This window comes from Anas acuta, chromosome 1 (assembly GCF_963932015.1).
Source record: "Anas acuta chromosome 1, bAnaAcu1.1, whole genome shotgun sequence".
Classification (NCBI taxonomy): domain Eukaryota; kingdom Metazoa; phylum Chordata; class Aves; order Anseriformes; family Anatidae; genus Anas; species Anas acuta.
In genome coordinates, this window is record NC_088979.1 from 125,105,048 (window position 1) to 125,124,908 (window position 19,861).

The 19,861-nt window shown below is 51.4% G+C and overlaps 1 protein-coding gene across 1 annotated transcript; it reads right to left on the reverse strand.

The window, feature by feature from the left end:
• LOC137865689 (C-type lectin domain family 4 member D-like) lies at nt 1–8,207 on the reverse strand. Its single transcript, XM_068700970.1, has 6 exons — nt 7,981–8,207; nt 6,498–6,593; nt 5,335–5,427; nt 3,378–3,529; nt 3,018–3,151; nt 1–2,272 (listed from the first exon to the last, which is right to left on the reverse strand). Exons 1-6 carry the CDS (start codon nt 8,015–8,017, stop codon nt 2,125–2,127), a joined length of 660 nt encoding a protein of 219 aa, XP_068557071.1. The 5' UTR covers nt 8,018–8,207; the 3' UTR covers nt 1–2,124.
• Nucleotides 8,208–19,861: the final 11,654 nt, after the last annotated feature.

The following is a 19,861-nucleotide window of genomic DNA, read 5'->3' on the forward strand; positions in this document are numbered from 1 at the left end:
TTATAGATGCTCCAACCTGGCAGAGTTGCCAGGGTCTCTCGTGCCTGTCCCTGAACCACTGAAGACAGTGGTACTTGGTTTTACCAAGGTCATTGCTAGGAAATGCTAGTTGGAGGCCCCAGAGAATCTTGAGTCTACTTTCCCAGACCCTCGCAGTACAGAGAAGAGCCAACAAGAACAGCACGGATACAACAAGATCAGTGGGACGTGAACAGAAGAAAATACTTCAGCAACAGGGGTCTTGCATGACCTTGCAATCTAGGGTGCAGCTACTGGATACTCAATGACTAAGCCTAGCTCCTGGAGGGATCCATACTGCATATATGTAAGTGTATATTCTCCGCTAACAAGCTTTCAACCTGAGCAGCCAGGGAGGGCAGTAGGGTGAGGCTGCTGGTGCTGAGTGTGTAAGTGCTTTTCAGCAGCGCTCATCTGTCTGTCTGCATGCTATGCATACTTGTACCTGTATACGTACACGCTGTGTGAATGTGTGCAGCTGTGCCTGTTTGGTGCACACACTCAGCCTCGCTACAGCCTGGACCTAGGGACATGGCAATGCAGCTGCCTTGTGTCTGCTGGGCTATGGCATTCGGCAGCTTCTGCCACCACCCACACAACGACTCCCATGGATGGGTTTAGGAAGCCAACTCTCCTGGTCAGCCACCTTTTCTCCAGTACAAATTCTCCCCTGCACTGGGACACAGAGGGACGGCTCACGTTATAGGTAGGACAGAAGAACACAGCCAGGAGATGCACATCGGCGCTGCCTGGGGAACTGGCACGGGTTGTTTGGGAGCACCGAGGCAGGTGATGCTTCCCGAGGCAAACAGAGGTGGGGGCATAGGGACCAGGAAACAGAAAGGGGTGGAGAAGGATGGGAGCCACAGGGGCACACGGTCTGCAGCAAGACTCGGGTGGAAGTGAAGGCAATGTGCATTGCATTTCTGGAGGGGCCCTCACGGGCAGCAACCGCCCTGCCTCTCCCTGCCTCTTCTCCAGCATCATCCATCCTGGGCAGGTGTGCCCTGACAGGGCCCACTGAGGTGCCAGCCTCCCAGGACGCCCGCTGCATCTGTTGAGTCCAGGATTAGCTCTGAGGTGGGAAGGGTGACCAAAAGACCTACTAATTTTGCTGCTGGGGCCACGTCCTCATACCTGGTCAACCATGTGCAGGCTAGACTCCTGGCACACGCTCCTGTTTCTCTCTCAGGTAAGACCTTCAGCATGGCAACATATGAAAACCCCACAGCTGGTTTCCTGTGCCCGGTCCCTCCCAGAGCCCAGGCTGTGTGCGACAGGACCGTTACACACAGGTTATCTCTGAAGCGTTAAGACTCACTGGGTGTATGCAACTTCTACTGCAGTCATCTCTGGCTCTTTGCTGGCACAGCAACAGGCTTGGTATGAAGCACGTGCATGTGCAAACTACCTCAGCTTAGAGAGGGAAAGAGAGAGAGGGGGAGTGAGCCCAGAGCCTTTTTCATCGGTATAATATTGTATTTTCTGCTTTACAGGAAATCAGTATTTGTTCAGCAAAACCAATGCTGAACAGGACCCTCTATGACCCAGCAAGAAGCAGACACCTCTTCTCAAGGACACAAAGGGAACAGCAGCTCTGAGCATCCTTCTTGCATTCCTGCATCTTCTTCCTTCAGGAGAGCTCCAGCTCTTTTCAGCCAGCAGCTGCCAGACCCACACAGAGAGAAGAGGATGACAAAAGAGCTCAGAAACTGCTTTGATGACCCTGAACCCTCCTGTGTCAGTCCCATGGAAGCAATGGCATTGAAAGAATGGCATTGGCCCATTTCCCATACAGATATGACCCTTCACCTGCCATGCTTGCCTGGAGCTTTCATTGCTAAATTTGTCTTCACCAACCATGGGATGGGATGGTCAGCCTGAGAAAGCACAGGCAGAGATCTTCTAGCATTTATTGTTTCTACTTCAGGGGTACTTTCAGAAATACACATGCACAAGGGATGCTGGGCACAGAGCAACATCCCTCCCAGTCTCATCATCCCACCAGCAGAGGGAATATAAAGGCTCCAAGGCTCTCCTACCCCTCCCAACACAACCCTCTGCTGTTCCCAGTTCGCTGCTAATCTCAGGATGAGGATTCCTCCATCATAGAGTTACTGCTGCTTTTTCACAGATCCGATAAGAACGTGTTGTGCATGGGACATCATTCCAGTTCCAGAGATTTTCTGTGTTGTGATAGATTACAACACACATCTCTGCAGGTTTATTACTTGGCTCCCCAGGCCTCCAGAACCTGAGAGAGAGACAGACATGTTACTCCCTGTGCACCCTGCAAACACGTTGCTGGAAAAGGCCAAACGCCTGGAACACAAGGCTTGGAGGGGAGACACTCCAGATGCAGTTTGATGGACAGAAGTCGTACCCTTCCTCTCTCTCTGCTAATCCCACTGGCAGCAGTCTTACATGCAAACCTGACTTCTTCCTAGAACCAACACAGCAGGGAGCTGTTCAGTCCTGGTGGGCAGAGCTGCTCACCACAGCTCACCCCAGGCACTTCACAGCCAGCAGGGGATGCGTCTCTTCCAGAAGAAACATCTGCAAGACAAGCCCTGGTGATCTCTCCAGCACCCCATTGCTTCTGCAGCATGACAGCACTGGCCCAGCATGTGCCTACACCTGCACACATACAGGAACATGGACCATATGTCTGCACCTGCACATGTGTGTGGTGGGGCAGTACGGAGGTCAGGCAAGGCTTGTCCTGTATGAATTCATGTATTTCTCATCAGGAAATGCAGCTTCTTCTCTGCCTACAGCACCCATGGCCATGTCACAGATAATTTATCGCTAACCACTAACCAGCATGGATGGATCGGTGGGAACCTGGTATCCCACAAAGCCCTTGCCGGCTCCATCATTGTCCTCTCACAGACAGCCATGGCATATCCCTCCCATGCTCATCAGACACCCTCACATCTCTTCCACCCTTCTGCACTACCCGGAGCCACACCAAACCCTCTCCGCCATGGGATACTCACGCTGCTGTTTCATTATAGGGAGTCTGGTCTGCCCAGCGCCACTGGCCCACCTCCTGTGCCCTCAGACCGATGTATAAAATGACTCCGTTTCGCTGGTGTTTAAACTGTCTTCCCATTTCCTTATAGAGGAAAGCCTGGAAATCAGGGAGAGTACAACGTCCATGAGGTTCAGGACTGAACAGAGGGAGGTAGCAGGAGTCCCAGTGGGGTGGAGCTGGTGGCAGACTGGAGCCAGTGCTGAGTGGATGCAGCAAGGACATCCCCCCTCCACTGCAGGAGCCAGGAGGGGCTCTGAGGCCCCCCCAGGCCAGGCACTCCTGTCTCCAGGCTGCTCTGGCCCTCTCCCAGCCCTGCACTTACCTGCTCTGCTTTTGTATTGATCACCACCAGCTGGGAGCCCATCCCACTGCAGTTCTGCTGGCTCTCATTCCAGGGCATCTGATCATCTGAGAAGTAATAGCAGCTTTCCTGAAAGGGTCTCCAGCCCTCTGGACAGCACTTCCAGCTGTCCTCTGTAGGGGAAGAAGAGCCTGTGTTGGACAAGATGCGCTGTGCCTCTTCTCAGTGAGCTCAGCGCAGAACCCCAATTATCAGGGAAGGGGTTTGAACTGCACCTCTTTTCTGGACTGCGGTAAATGCTCTCCTCTGTGCTCCACAAACAGCACCATTGACAGCCTGACAGATTGCTGTCACAGGGGCCCTGCTTGAAGAGCTTTTTCCCTTGTTCTATCGTGCCCATTCAAGCTCTCACTGGGGAGAGGCACTTTCTGCCTTACCGTTCCTGAGGAAGTGAGATGGGAAGTAGCTGGCAACACTCCTCTGGGGACACTGACATCAGAAAAGCATTGTCCAAGTGATTAGCTCTCATCTCATTCACAGTAACAAACATACACAGTAAACTAGGCTGGCAGCCTCACTGCCAACACTGGTAGTTTCTTACACAAGCCGTGCATGTTTTCCTAGAAATTTGCCATGCACGCAGAAAGTCGCACGATGGATTGAAAAGCATGGGCACATTCTCTTAAGCACGAGGTTATCTTTTTTCAGGTTATATATACCTCTATCTGTAAGCTGTTTCTATCACACACAGAATATAGCTCAATATGGAACATGTCCAACAAACAAGTCCTTCCAATCTAGTCAACCAATAAAGACACTCTGGTACACTGAGCAGAGCTGAAGATGCTTGCCCTAAATGCCAGACCTCACAGGGACTGTCTTCTTGGGTTCCCCACACAGGAGCTCTCCAGGGCTCCCTGTGCTAATCTATGCAATCAAGGTGCGACTGCCAAATGCTGTAACCAGCTGCTGCTGATATGGGACCAGAAAAATGAAAGGAACAGGGAAGGGAGGAGAGGCCCAGGAGGCTGTGGTCCAAAACAAGACCGCAGAGGAACCAAAACCAGAAGCAAAGAATTCTTGTGCTGCAAGAACCACATGAAAAGCAACGAACCTGCCTGCCTGCAATGCTTCTGCCTGGGCAGGTGCTTAGTTCTTCCAGTACCTACAGGTATATATTTGACCATGCCCCTTGCACTCACATATTCTCACCCAGCAGAGTGAAGATGCAGGCTTCAGGGCTCACACTCTTCAAAAGCTCCCAGCTTCCATTCATGAGGCTGTGGAGTCCCTTTCTCTGGAGATATTCAATGCCCACCTGGATGCCTACCTGGGCAACCTGCTCTAGGGAACCTGCTTTGGCAGGGGGGTTGGACCCAATGCTCTCTTCACGTCCCTCCCAACCCCTACAATTCTGTGATTCTGTGAAATGAAAAGCTGCTCATTTCACACAGTTTAAATCTAATCAGGGTCAAAGCAGTTGTCTCAGATTCCCTTCTTGGCACCAAATGGAGAGAGTGAACAGTCCAAGGAGTGGAAGAAGTAGAAAAAAAATATTAATTTACCTGTGTTCTTCTGTATTAGATCAATGTTTACCATTACATTTGTAGAAACAGAAAACCTGGCACTGGAGAGCACAGGTTTGAACCATCCCTTACAAAAGGATGAAGTGCTTTTGGCTAGATTTGTGAACTGGACTGGAGCTGAGGGGCTGTATGTGGGCAGAGAATGGGACGAGTGATCAGAAGGTGGACATGGAGAACCCCACCCCCTTCCACTGGCCCAGGACATGTTTTCAGAGTATCCTACGTCAGACTGTAAAACACAGCATTTTCTTTCCTCACGTCTCCATCTTCCTTCCCTAGGGCAATCCAGCTCTGGCTGACAATCCCGTTCCCAAACTCAAAGGCTGACTTACACCAGAATAAATGTGGGGGACGTGCTCAGTGTCACTCCCAAGGCTCTTAGCAGCACTCACTTTGGCTTGCAGATCCACTGGGGATGCAGTGCCACCCTTGAGCATTCTCGGGTAGAGTCTTGTACTGGCCACAGCTCCTGTGAAAGAGAACAACTGGGAAGAAAGGAAAGAGAAGGAAGGCGCTACTGTCATCCTTTCATCCTCACTCATGGGCAAGCTGTCCTGCCCTCCACCTTCTGGCTGAGAGCTCCCTCAGAGACTCGGTTACACCAACAAGCTCTGAAAATTGTATCCTGGAGGAAAAGAGCAGACAGCTTTCCCCACTACGGGTCACTCCCTCCCTTGGGCAAACACTGATCAGATGAGCCCCCCTCACCTCAGCTGGCTGAGACTCATTTTCCCAGTTGACAAAGCCCAGCTAAGACACCCTTAGAGGATGGGATCAGGAAAAGGTCAAAGAAGTTGTGAGACCATCCCAGTAAAGGTGGAATATCAATCTGCATTCCCTCTTAATCTGCCTGTGTTCTGCATCTTTAGAGCACCCTTTGCACGCATACCAAGAAGGGGAAGAACTGCTGAGTGCTGAGGCCTCACCCAAGGGAGTTGAACGCCACAGGAGAGTTATCGCAGAGCAGTAACGATACTCCAGGACACTACACACAACATATTTCCCTTCTGTTTGTTCCAGGCGGTGTGGGTGGGATGCAGCTGGAGCATTTTGGTGGATTTACGCCTCACTCTGCTCAACCGTGGGCAGCCCTGGGAGCAGGATGTCCAGGGAGATCATGCTGGCTCCTCGGCTGCAACAGGGCCACGAGGAGCTCTGAGGGACACCACAAATGCGGCCAGGAGAACTGAGAGCCAACAGCCAGCCTTCGGGGAACCTGCTCAGATGTCGTCTGGCACTAAGGAGACTTCTCGGCCCTGTTGCAGTGGCAGGGCAGGAACTGATGGGTTTCACCCAGGACTGGCTGTATTCGGCAGCTGGGAAGTGAGAGGAGCTGTGGGAAGGCCCTGCCAGGACACTACCTGCTAACTGTGCAAGGGATGCGGCTCCCCAGCTAAGAGGCAGCGTGGGAAAGGGGCAGCAGAACAGGCTGTTTGGGTGCAGGGCAGTCGCCTGCTGGCAAAGAGGCTGGGGTTTTCTTTGTCCACCTGACACCAGGCAACTTCAGGCCCCGTTCCCTTCCTCCCCACAGAAGTAAAGGGACCCTGGCACCCACCGAGGACGACGGTCATGAGGGCAGTTTTGACGGCAAGGGCAGAAACGAGGAAGACCCAGGGGCTCAGGCGGGAACAGCTGCTCCCTTCTGCTGGGGCTGCAAAACACAAGGCAAGAGTGGAAATCCCCGGCCCAGAGTCGGGGGGCAGGATAATCCAAGGGGCTGCGTGCCCTGACAGCCTGCTGATAACCCTGTCCCAAGGCCTGGCAGGTCCCACAGGCGCTGTAACCAGCTCGTGCTGTCTGTCACTGGCAGTGGGTTACACCTGCAGCGTAGGGCAACACGGGGACTGCCCTCTTGCTTCATGTCAAAAGCCATAGCTGCGCTCTTCCCAAGCTGCACTACTTTTCTTCTCCCGTCGCACCTCTTTCCTGACCTGCACACCTTCCTGGTTGCCCTCCCTTACCCCTGTGTTTCACTGAATGCTCTTTCTCTACCTCCCTCTGTACTGGGTCTGGCTGGGATGTTAACTTTCCCTGCAGCAGCCCATACAGTGCTGTGCTCTGCACTTGTAGCTAGAACAGCAGTGGTATCACACGAGTGTTGTGTCTGCTGCTGAGCAGTGCTGGCACAGCATCGGGCCTCTCTCTAACCCTCCTAGGGGTGGGCAAAAAAGTGGGAAGAGAAACATCACCAGGGCAGCTGACCTAAACCAACCAAAGGGATATTCCATACCATCTGATGTCACACTCAGCAATAAAAGGTGGAAACAGGAAGAAGAGGGGAGGGCTGGGCTCTCGTGAAAATGATGGTCCTCCTCCCGAACACTGGCTAAGTGCTTTGAGGCCCTGCTTCAAGGACGTGGTCTAACATCGCCCATTTGTGGGAAGTAGAGAGTAATTTCTTTCCTCTACACTTCCACATAGCCTTCATTAGTTTTATTTGTTTGTTTTCCTCCCTTTTTTTCCTTTCCTCCTCCCTTTTCCCCCTTTCTTTTTTTTTCTTTTATTTAAATTGTTTTGTTCATAAGAATCTTTCTATTATTATTATTATAATTATTATTATTATTATTATTATTATTATTATTATTATTATTATTATTATTATTATTATTCTTTAATTATATTATCCTTATCTCAACCGGTGATTTGTTCTTTGCTTTACTTCTTCCCCTCCTCTTCTAAGAAGGGGGAGTGAGAGAGTGGTGGTGTTTAGCTGCCCAGCACGGTAAAAATACCAACCTTCCTCCTCACCTCTCTCTGGAGCTTCTGTCTCTCAGCTACCCAACTCTTAGTTGGTCTCTGGCCCCCAGCCTCTTTTACGCAACAGCGAGTGGTCACTTACTCAAAGGACTCACAGTCCAGCTCGGTGTCTGGCAGCAGACACGCAGAAGAGATGGTTTCTACCCCGAGAATGGGCACTGGGTCTTTCTCCTGGTACACAGCCAGCCACGGTACCATGCCCTTGATATATCCCAGCCCCGTATTTTCCCCCACCTTCTCCTTCTCCTAGAGGAGGGCAGAAAGGAAGGCTTTATGGTTACCTGCAGTCCCAGGACTGACTCTCTCTTGCTGGTTCATTATCGCTGCCACAGCATCGCTCTTCACCAAGAGTCCGTCCACGTTACTGGTATGGCTACAAGCACAGCCCTCCTGCAGGAGGAGGAGCTAGGGCAGCTCCCTCAGTGCCAGGCAGTCTGCACGGAACCGAATGTGATGTGCAGACAGAGCCATAGCTGGGGTATTCCCCACAGCACATGGAGATGACAAATTTTCATCGTTTCCTTGTCAGGAAGTTGCACAAGAGGCTTGTTGCAAAAAAGAAACTCACAGAGGCAAAGGAGAACAGATGAAGACCAGAACCACTGCTGCTCAGACCATCTCCTTCTGCACATTTTCAAGCAGCTTCACAAGACACATTAGTGGTGTTTTTGTCCTTCCCTGGTGAGAGAGAACGAGTGTGAAAATGCCTGTGCTTTTGGTATTTGCTAGCAAAGGGATAAATAATAATAAACACACTCACTAGGGCACGTGACTTGCTGATATGGAGCCGGAGATCGGAAGGGATCACCAGATAATGTCACTATCCCTGCCTGTGACAGATCAAGAAACTTTACTCTGTCACCACTACGTGAGGCACACATGGTGCTTGTAGCACTGCTCGGGGTGACTTGATTGAAAACTCTGGAGGATGTAAGCATCCCTAAGGATATCCCGAAGGAAAAAGAAGCCCTGCTGGGCCTCTCTGCGCTCTGAACTGAGTGCTGTGGGCATGCAGACACTGCTCTTCCACACCCCATCAGTTAGCTTTCTCCCTGTGAAGAGGCAGTCAAGTATGTGCTCAGGAAGACATGGGATAGCTAACAACATGAGCATCAAAGGCTCAGAAGGGCAGGGCACACAGCTGGTGGTAAATGAGGACAAACCTAAACCGTGTGTAGGAATGTGCACAAAAGTCTCAGACCATGCCAACAGCGCTGTTGCATTGGAAAGACGGTCCATAAACGTGCTTGCTGGTATTGTCCTAGAAGGAAGTAGCTACTAGAAGGTACTTGCTGCTGGGTTCACAGCACAGTGAGAGATTCTAGAATGAAATTTTAGAACAAAGCTTGGTAACAAAGATGAATTGTACCACTCATGCCCCAAAATGAGAATGTGTGCTGTTTGTTCTTGCTCGGTAATATGCCTGACTTTGTGGTTGAGCTGAGGGTGGCTGATCAGGAAGGAAAATGCAAAGGGTAGGGAACTGTTACAGGGAAAATCTGCTCATATTGCACAGCTTAAATCTAATCGGTCTTGAAGCAGTGCATTAATGACACGTAGTGAACTGGCCACCCACGATCCCTAAATTCGGGATCAGTATCAGGAATATTATCAGGAATAATATTATCAGGAATAGTATCAGGAATATTTGGTATGGGAGGCATGGTGGTAGGGGTCTACTACAGGTCTCCAGATCAGGAGGAGGAAGTCGATGAGGCCTTGTACGAGCAGCTGCTAGTAGCCTCACGATCACGAGCGCTGGTCCTCATGGGGGACTTCAATTACCCAGACATCTGCTGGGTAAGCAACTCGGCCAGGCACGAGCAGTCCAAACAGTTCCTACAATGCGTTGAGGACAATTTTCTGATGCAGGTGGTGGAGGAGCCGACGAGGCGGGGGGTGCTCCTGGACCTCGTTCTTACCAACAGGGATGGCCTTGTTAGGGATGTGAAGGTTGGGGGCAGCAACCATGAGATGGTGGATTTCCAGATGGGACTAGGCAAAGGAAGTAAGGCTAAAAGCAGGATTGCCACCCTGGACTTCTGAAGAGCCAGCTTCAACCTCTTCCGGGACCTGCTTGGGAGTATCTCATGGGATAGGTTGCTAGAAGGCAAGGGTGCTTGTGAGAGCTGGGCTACATTTAAGCAGCACTTCTTCCATGCTCAGGGTCTGTGCATCCCAAGGAATAGGAAGTCGGGGAAGGGGGGCAGGAAAGCCACATGGATAAGCAAGGAGCTCATCAATAAGATCAAAAGGAAGAGGAAGGTCTATGAAATGTGGAAAAAGGGCCTGTCCTCTTGGGAGGAGTATAGATGTGTTGTCAGGGCCTGCAGGGATGCGACGAGGAAGGCTAAAGCCCACCTAGAGATGAGGCTTGCAAAAGAGATAAAGGATAATAAGAAGGGTTTTTTCAAGTATGTAAACAGCAAGAGGAAGAGTAGGGATAATGTGGGTCCCTTGCTGAATGAGGGGAGTGTCCTGGTCACGGGGGACGCTGAGAAGGCAGAGATACTGAATGCTTTCTTTGCTTCAAGGACACTCTCCCGGGACTCCTTGCCCCTGACAATAGGATAAATGATCTGGGAAATGGAGGGCTCCCCCCAGTGGATGTGGGAGTGGTTTGGGAGCATCTGAGTGGGCTCAATGCACACAAATCCATGGGTTCTGATGGGATGCATCTGCATGTGCTAAGGGAGCTGGCAGATGTGATCGCCGAACCGCTCTCTATCATCTTGGAAAGGTCCTGGAGAACGGGTGAGGTGCCTGAAGACTGGAGGATAGCCAATGCCACTCCGGTCTTCAAGAAGGGCAGGAAGGAGGATCCAGGAAACTACAGGCCAGTCAGTCTCACCTCTGTCCCTGGAAATGTGTTGGAACAGCCTGTTCTGGATGCCATCTCCAAGCAATTGGAAGAGAAGAATGTTATGAGGAGTAGTCAGCATGGATTCACCAAGGGGAAGTCGTGCTCGACCAACCTCATTGCCTTCTATGATGGCATCACCAGCTGCGTAGATGCAGGGAGAGCGGTGAATGTCATCCAACGTGACTTTAGCAAGACTTTCGATACTGTCTCCCATGACATCCTACTAGCAAAGCTGAGAAAGTGTGGGATGGATGAATGGATGGCAAGGTGGGTTGAGAACTGGCTGACTGGCCAAGCTCAGAGGGTGGTGATTGGTAGCACAGAGTCTGGCTGGAGGCCTGTGACTAGCGGTGTTCCCCAGGCATCAGTGCTGGGTCCGGTCTCGTTCAAATCTTCATCGACGACCTTGATGAGGGAATACTGTCTGCCCTCTGCAAGTATGCCAATGACACAAAGCTGGGAGGAGTGGCTGACACGCCAGAAGGCTGTGCTGCCATTCAGTGAGACCTGGACCAGCTGGAGAGATGGGCAAGAAGAAACCAAATGAAGTTTAACAAGAGCAAGTGTAGAGTCCTGCACCTGGGAAGGAACAACCCGAAGTATCAGTACAGGCTGGAGGACAACCTGCTGGAGAGGAGCTCTGAGGAGAAGGACCTGGGAGTCCTGGTGGACGACAGGTTGGCCATGAGCCAGCACTGTGCCCTGGTGGCCAAGAGGGCCAATGGGATCCTGGCATGCATTAAAAGGAGCGTGGCCAGCAGGTCAAGGGAGGTGATCCTCCCCCTCTACTCTGCCCTGGTCAGGCCTCACCTGGAGTACTGTGTCCAGTTCTGGGCTACCCGGTACAGAAAAGACAGGGATCTCCTGGAAAGAGTCCAGCAGAGGGCCACAAAGATGATACGGGGCCTGGAGCATCTTCCCTATGAGGAAAGGCTGAGAAACCTGGGTCTGTTCAGCCTGGAGAAGAGAAGACTGAGAGGGGATCTCCTCAGTGTATATAAATATCTGAGGGGTGGGGGACAGAAGGATGTAGCCAACCTCTTCTCAGTGGTTTGTGGGGATAGGACAAGGGGCAATGGCTGCAAGTTAGAGCACAGGAAGTTCCGCATTGACATATGAAAGAACTTCTACATGTCGAGGGTGACAGAACATTGGAACAGGCTGCCTAAGGGAGGTTGTGGAGTCTCCTTCTCTGGAGATATTCAAGGCCTGTCTAGATGCCTACCTGGGCAGCCTGCTCTGAGGAACCTCCTTTGGCAGGGGGGTTGGACCCGATGACCTTTCCAGGTCCCTTCCAACCCCTACAGTTCTCTGATTCTGCGATATAATGGATCAATGACACATTAATAAACAGCTATGGGTTTCTAAACAGGTTCCTGCAGCTAGCCCCCCCGAACTCCAGACCCCACAAGTGGTCATACGCACACTTGCACAAGCTCCTGACCCTGCTCTCACTCCTGCGGCGGGAAGTGCAGCTTACGAGAACACATCCTCTTTTCTGGGTGTGTGGCTTCCCCTGTTTACAGGGGCTTCCTGCTGCTGGTGCAGGTTCTGTGTGCGTCCACACCACTTCATGCAGTCTGCTGACCCACAGGCTGCTGAGGAAGCTCAAGGGCACATGCATCTGCTGAAGCTGTGGGTGTGTGCTTGCCGTACCCCTTACAGCCAGGAATGACAGCTGAAAGCCTGCCCATGGCATCCAACTCTGCTTATAGATGCTCCAACCTGGCAGAGTTGCCAGGGTCTCTCGTGCCTGTCCTTGAACCACTGAAGACAGTGGTACTTGGTTTTACCAAGGTCATTGCTAGGAAATGCTAGTTGGAGGCCCCGGAGAATCTTGAGTCTACTTTCCCAGACCCTTGCAGTACAGAGAAGAGCCAACAAGAACAGCACGGATACAACAAGATCAGTGGGATGTGGAGAGAAGGAAATACTGCAGCAACAGGGGTCTTGCATGACCTTGCACTCTAGGTTCCAGCTACTGGATACTCAATGATTAAGCCTAGCTCCTGGTGTGGGATTATTCTGGGTTGTGCCTGTATGCACGAAAGGAGGGGTCTGGGGTGCCTGCGAGCACAGTGGGAGGCGTCCTGGGTTCCTGGGTGGGATGCTTTGACACTATATAAGATAATGTCACGCTGTAATAAATTGGCTTACGGCACAGAACGCTGGTCGTTGTGTCCGTTTGTCCCGGGGCTTTCAGTCGGGATATCCTACATATGGTGACCCCGACGTGATACGAACCCCAACGTGAAACCGGTTGGCACGAGTTAGGCGCGGCGCGAGTTAGGCGCGGTGCGTACTTGCTAGGTACGCAGGTGGCCATGGGGCCTGGAGTCGATGATGTGGTGAGTACTTTAAAATCCTTGGCCAAGGAAGTAGGAATAACTTTATGAAAGAAGGACATACAGGCCCTCTTGTTTTGGGCGACATGCCGGAATCTGGTGGGGTCTCCTGTCCATTGCCTGAGACAGGCTACTTTAGAAGCAGTGGGACGGGATTTATGTGACAGCGCTTGCATCGGGAACAGAGAGGCGCAGACTTTATTACCGACATATGGGTCGGTGCGAGCGGTTTTGGAAAAGGTAGCCAACGAGGCATGCCTGTGGGCTACTGTGCACCGCATGCTTTTGTGGGATGGGGACAGTGAGAATAAGCAGGCTCCTATGGAGCTGCCGATAAAAAACAACCTAGGAGAAGGAGGAGGCTCGATCGGGGGATGAAAATAATGTGGAACAGGAGAAAGAAGAGGGTGGGAAACCTTTTGTGGCCCCCCTGCAACTTCAGTTGGATCGTGAAAGAATAGCAACACCTAGTGCTCCTCCGGCGGAAGTGAGCACCGTACATACTTCATCGGACGGGTCCTTTTGGGGGGTAAATAAGAAGGGCTCCCTTATTCTGTTCCCTGCTGGGGGTCCTGAGGGGGCAGGGGTGGCATCCGGGCACGCGCCAGCATTTTCGGGCTCCCTCCGGCCGCCCCTGTATGCAGCCCCCCCTGCGTTTGACCCTGGAGAGCGGGCGGGGGGTAGAGTGCGGGTGGAGATTTTTTCAGAGAAGCCCCTACCATCGTCCATGCGTTGTGTTCCCGTTCCGTCGGGTGCTGCGCCCCAAGAGAGAGAATGAGTGGATAATGAGAGTTCAACAGATGAGGAGTCTCGGGATCCTAGACAGGCTACCCCGCGGCAGCCGATGCACATCCGCGAGGAGGTGCAAAAGGCAAGAGAAAAATGGACTATTAGTGCGAGAGAATGTCTTCTCTCAGGTTGTGAAATAATGCCAAGTCCTGTGCGGATAGGGTGCTATCCTGTTTTCGCAGGGTCTCAAGGACATCAGTGGCAGCCGGTAGATTGTAAGATGCTGCTACAGTTAAAAAAGGCTGTAGAGGAGGGGGGATTGTCAAGCCCACAGACACAGGTTTTGTTGGATGCAGTGGCCTTGCAAGGGCCCTTGATATTTGATTGGCGGCAGGTTGCCCGAGCCTGCCTCACGGCAGCACAGGTACCCATGTTTGAGTCTTTGCTAGAAGAGGAAGGTGAAGTGTTAATGGCGCGTGTCTGGGCAAATCCCCAGGATCCTTTACATGGTATGCCTGGGGAAGCGTTGTTGGAACGGGGTGATTACTGCTGCTGATTTGGGCCGTAGAGCATTAAAGCGGATGAATGCTGTAGTCAGCCCGACTCCCAGTTATCTCCATATTCGGCAAAAACCTGAGGAACACTTTGGGCGCTTTGCAGATAGAGTGCAGACAGCTGTGGTGAGCAGTAATTTACCACCGGAAGCGCAAGATGTTGTTTTGAGAGAATGCTTAAGAACGGGAGCTCTACCTGAGTTCAAGGCCACTCTTGCAGCACTTCGAGCTTCTGCAAGCGCGGGCAAGCTGATTGCTCGCGGATGTGCATTTGGCAAGGCTCAGGAGATGCAGCCTCTTGCTGCTGCTCTCAGTGAGCAGATGGTTGGGGTCACATACACCCTCCAGGCATTTGCTCTCCAGATTCATCCTGGAGGCTGTTTTCATTGCGGACAGCGTGGTCACGTAGCTTGTGATTGTTCCAAGAAAAGGGAACCTGTGATCGAAAACAGCCGTGTCCGTTGTTGGGTGTGTGGGCGATCTGGCCACCGCGCTCGCGAGTGTTCACAATGAAAAGGGGAGGTAAAAGAGGAAAAGAGGGGGGGGCTGTCGGGAAACGCCAACGCCGGGATGAAAAGGGACCCGCCATCTCGGCCACAAGCATGGGTCCCAACCCCCATCGAGCAGGGCTGGACAAGACCACCGTCCAGTCTCGGGCCGGAAAACGATTGGTAAATACAGAAGCTTGGCTTGCAGGTGCACGGGCGGTGGAGCAAGGAGTGGAGATTCCTGTAGCTGTGGACTGCCACAGCTGAGCCCAATGTATTCCCTCTGGTAACCGAAAGTGATGATGGACTCTCTGGCGCGAATTATCCCCTGATACAAGTTAGCTTTGACATGGGTTCTCGGCCAACTTTGCCTGCCCGAGTAGCTATTCAAGGTGTGAAGGATCCATTTCCACCGGTAGCCACTATAACCTTTTTAGTGGACTCTGGTGCAGATGTCACCTCCATTTCCGCCGCACACTGGCCTCAACAATGGCCGCTAGATCCGCTGCCCCGAGCGGTCAGTGGGGTGGCTGGTTTGGTGGAAGGCCATCGCAGCCATCATCCAGTATTGATTCGCTGGGGTGACGCTGGTGTCCGGTGGGAGGTGGGGCCCCTCAGACCCTACGTTCTAGCCATTCCTATATCTCTGTTAGGTCGTGATGCATTAGTGTTAGCAGGAGCTCGCTTGCATATTGAACCTTCACAGCAGGTTTTATACAAGGGGCCACTGGGGAGCCGCGCCCCTGTTGGCATTTAACATGGTGGGCGGATGACCCCATATGGGTTGCCCAGTGGCCCATCACAAAAGAAAAGCTTATCGCTCTGCATGAACTCGTCAAACAAGAAGTGCAACAAGGACATCTCGTTCCATCAACTAGCCCTTGGAACTCCCCTGTATTTGTAATTAAGAAAAAATCTGGGAAATGGCGCTTTTTACATGATTTACGTGCGGTTAACGCCTCGATGGAGGACATGGGGCCCTTACAGCCCAGGTTGCCGTTACCTACTATGATCCCTAGAGATTGGCAATGTATGATTATAGATTTAAAGGATTGTTTTTTCAGCATACCTTTGCATCCCGATGACACCAAGCGTTTTGCTCTAACCATTCCATCGTTAACAATATGCAGCCAGCAGCCCGGTATGAATGGGTTGTCCTCCCTCAAGGTATGAAGAATTCCCCTACAATTTGTCAGATGTATGTGGCCAAAGCCCTCGAGGCAGTTCGTCAGCAGTACCCCACTATCTTGGTAGTCCATTATATGGATGACCTGCTGCTTGCTGCCCCCGTACTGCCTTCAGGTCTGTATGATCAAATAGAGGCCGCTCTATTGAGATTTGGTCTGACCATCGGGAAAGATAAAACTCAGCTAGTGGCTCCATACAAATATCTGGGGACTCAGCTTACAGAACGCCTTGTGCAGCCTTAAAAATTGTTGGTCACAGAGAATTCGGTTACTAACTTGCATCAGTTACAAGTGTTGGTTGGCGCCCTGCAGTGGCTCCGTCAATTTGTTCCGCTGCCCCCTGACGAGATGCAATTATTTACTGATCAGTTACGGGGCGACACTGACCTGACAGCCCCGCGCCAGCTGTCTTCCCAACATCAGCACATATTAGAGCGCTTTATGCAACGCCTCCAAAAGCAAGGCTTATGGCGTCGCGATGCCGCGCCGCCCTTACTTGAACACATCCTTCTGCAGGTACAGGGAGCTGTTATTATTCTACATCAGGGCCAGCTGCAGCGCCCACTGCTTTTTGGCTATGTGTCTGTGCCCCGCGTTGCGTTTCCACAATGGGATGAACGCCTTGCCCTCGCTATAGAGTGGGCTCGAACGAAGGTACGTGCAATAGATGGCAGTGAACCGCGCCTGTTGTCGGTGGAACTACGGCCGAATGCCCTGGCGTCTCTTTTACAACAATCTATGCAGTTGCAGACTGCCCTAGCAGCTTACCCTTATGCTTTGCAGGCATATCCAAAGTCGCCTTATGCGAATCTATTTTCCGTACTTGATGTAATTCCTGCTTTGCCGATCTCTCCAGAGCCATTGCAGGCTCGAACTGTTTTCACTGATGCAGCTGGCTCCACTCACAAGTTTGCTGTGGTGTGGTGGACTGGCTCGGAATGGGAAGGCCAAGTGCGCTGCAACACTTCTGTTTCTTTACAGCGTCTTGAAATGCTTGCTATTTGTCTCGTGCTCTCTCTTTTTCCCACAGAGCCTTTGAACATTGTAACAGATAGCCAATACTGTTTTCGCTCTGCCACCCTCTGCCGTTCCTGCATTGCACCACGGACTGAAACCACAGTCCTCCTGTATAATGCTCTTTCTCAGCGCAGCCAGCCTGATTTTGTAATGCATGTCAACAGCCATACGCAGTTACCTGGTTTCATTACGGCGGGTAACGTGGCAGCAGACTTGGCATGCTACCCCGCTCTTGTCGATACACGCGTAGCTGCTGCCCAGTCGCACCGCCAATTTCACCAATCGGCTTTGTCGTTGCATCGTCTATTTAAAATTCCGCTAGCTGACGCACGGTCTATAATAGCCGCATGTCCAGCCTGTAGTCACCCTGCTCCTCTGCCGTCTGGGGTAAATCGGAGAGGACTGCGCCCCAACGAGCTGTGGCAGATGGACGTTACAGAATATGCGCCTTTCAGACGTTTCCGGTTTCTCCACGTCGCGGTGGATACCTGTAGTGGTATGATGTGGGCTACTGCTCTCACAGCACAGAAAGCTCGAGAGTGCATTCGTGCCCTGCGCATTGCAGTTGCGGTCATGGGCATCCCGCACACTCTAAAAACAGATAATGGTCCAGGCTACACTAGTCGGCTCTTTGGCCAATGGTGTTGCACCTGGGGCATCACTCATACCTTGGGTATTCTGCATAATTCTACTGGGCAAGCCATTATTGAGCGTACTCATCTGGCTTTGAAAGCTCGCCTCGATGCCCTTAAAGAGGGGGGAATGGAGGCGACTGGCTATGGAGATTCCTGTCCGCACGATTTGTTATTAAAGGCCCTTTTTAGTTTAAATCATTTGGAAGGTCGATCCGCAGACCATGCTATGACAGAACGCGTACCTTTAGGGGTCGTTCAGGTACGCCTGGACGGTGGGCCGTGGAATCGGGATCCGGTATCCCTGTTAGTTATGGGTTGGGGTTACGCCTGTGTACAACTACCATCGGGGGTTCAATGGGTTCCAGCCCGATGGGTACGTCCGTTCCCTGAGCAGGTGGACTCAAAGGAACAGGAAATAAGTAAGTAACTTTCTTCCCTTTACAGCGACTCCTGCTTGTCCTTGCCTTATGCCCTGCAGTGTACGGGGGCTACTGACAGGAGTATGCTGTGGGCTACCGGACCGCTCCGCTGTTCCCAACGCCATACGCTTACAACCTACGGTCTGCTGAGCCAGTACTCAACGGGACACTTCGTGGGTTGTTCCCACCTGTTACTTGCCAGGGAAGGAAGCTGACTACAATCCGTATCAATGCCACCGTGCAGGCAGGTATCAATCTGAGACATGAAACACTCTTGTCATCGGACAGCGCCACACATGCGACGGAGGACGGAAAAGAAACCGTTCTGCCGGCGGCACAATTGTGTGGCTCCATTGACATTTGGGACAATGGGACAATACCGGATGTGACCGTTCTGCCATGGACAGTTAAGACCACGGTGCACAATCAGTTGGTGGCCTGGTTGTGGGTGGGGTCACCGGGCCAAGCTCCTGCACCGGTGGACTTTTTCCCTGGGGATGCTTGGACTGTAAATAGCCGTGCGACGGCCCTTTATCAATCGGTCCGCGTCGTGCATGTTTCGAACTCTGCTCATTGGCGTTTACCTAACCCCTATTGGTTGCTCTGTTCTCAGGAACGTGCTTGGAAGGTGATTCCAGCTAACACGACACTTGGTTTGTGCTCTATGGGTCTGCTATTGTGGCCACATCGCACTGCTTGCAGCCCACGAGCAACCCGAGGAGTCTATAAAATTCCGGTGTTGTTAAAAATGAGAGATAAAAGGTCAGTTCAGTGCACACAGCAAGCAAGGAGCAATCAAGAGGAAAATTTAATGATAGGGTTAATTAGAGATTTCGCAAAAATGCAGAATGTGAGTCAAGTGACCGCTTGTTTACCTATATGTAAATCCGCAGGTGATCCTATACCCTGGGGTATAATCACATCACTGATACCCCAGATTGAGAAAAACAAAACAATCCAAAGTGAATCGGAAACGGTCATAGAGACAGAAATGCTGGAAGGGTTTTATAGAGAGTGTCAGATTTGCCTTTATTCTGGGCATCAAAAGGAAAGAAATTACATATTTACGGACCTAGACAACGAGGATGGACGACTAGGGATGTGTGAGTATGATGCACCACGCACACAACAAAAGGAAAAGGTTATATGGAAGTGTAAAGAAGGTAATGAGATAGGAGGATTAGAGGGTTGGGAGTCAGCATGGGCATTAAATATACTGCAGAAATACCAATATGGGGGGAATACTCCTTGGTGTTTGCAGTGGGTAGGAAGGATGAATAATGACCAGAGTTTACTATATGAGACGGCTCAGAGGGAAACTAGTAGTCGGGAGAGGGTAAAGGCAGTCCCGTGGTGGAATTGTACACAAATATTCAATTGTGACACTGCTTTAGAAACAATATCTCTGCTCCCAGTAAAGATAGCCTTAGCCACCGGATGTGCATGCAGAGGTCTACAAGTTAACATGAGTATCACCAATCGGAATATAGCCAGCCAGACTGGCAGGGAAAAGACCTTAGTGAATTGTAAATCTTCAACTATACGAAGCATGGGACATTTTGTGTGGGCCGCCAGTGATGGAAATTGGACGACTCATTTAAGTTTGGATGGCCCAGTAAAAGAAATAACTTTAGGATTGCCCACCCTTTGCCCACTTTGGAAAAGATCTCCTCTCATAGAGAGAAGGACAAAAAGAGAAGTAAGTGAAGAAGACGATGAGTGGCAGGAACCATCCACTAGGATAAAAATAGGATGGGTGGTAGAATCGTTGTTTGCCCCGATAGCCTCCTACCACAATAGGGAGCTGATATACAATTTGATGGGGCAAGTACATAGACTGGCCAACATGACCAAAAGGGGGTTTAAGGAATTAAATATACAGTTACAAGCCACAACAAGAATGACCCTGCAGAATAGATTGGCCC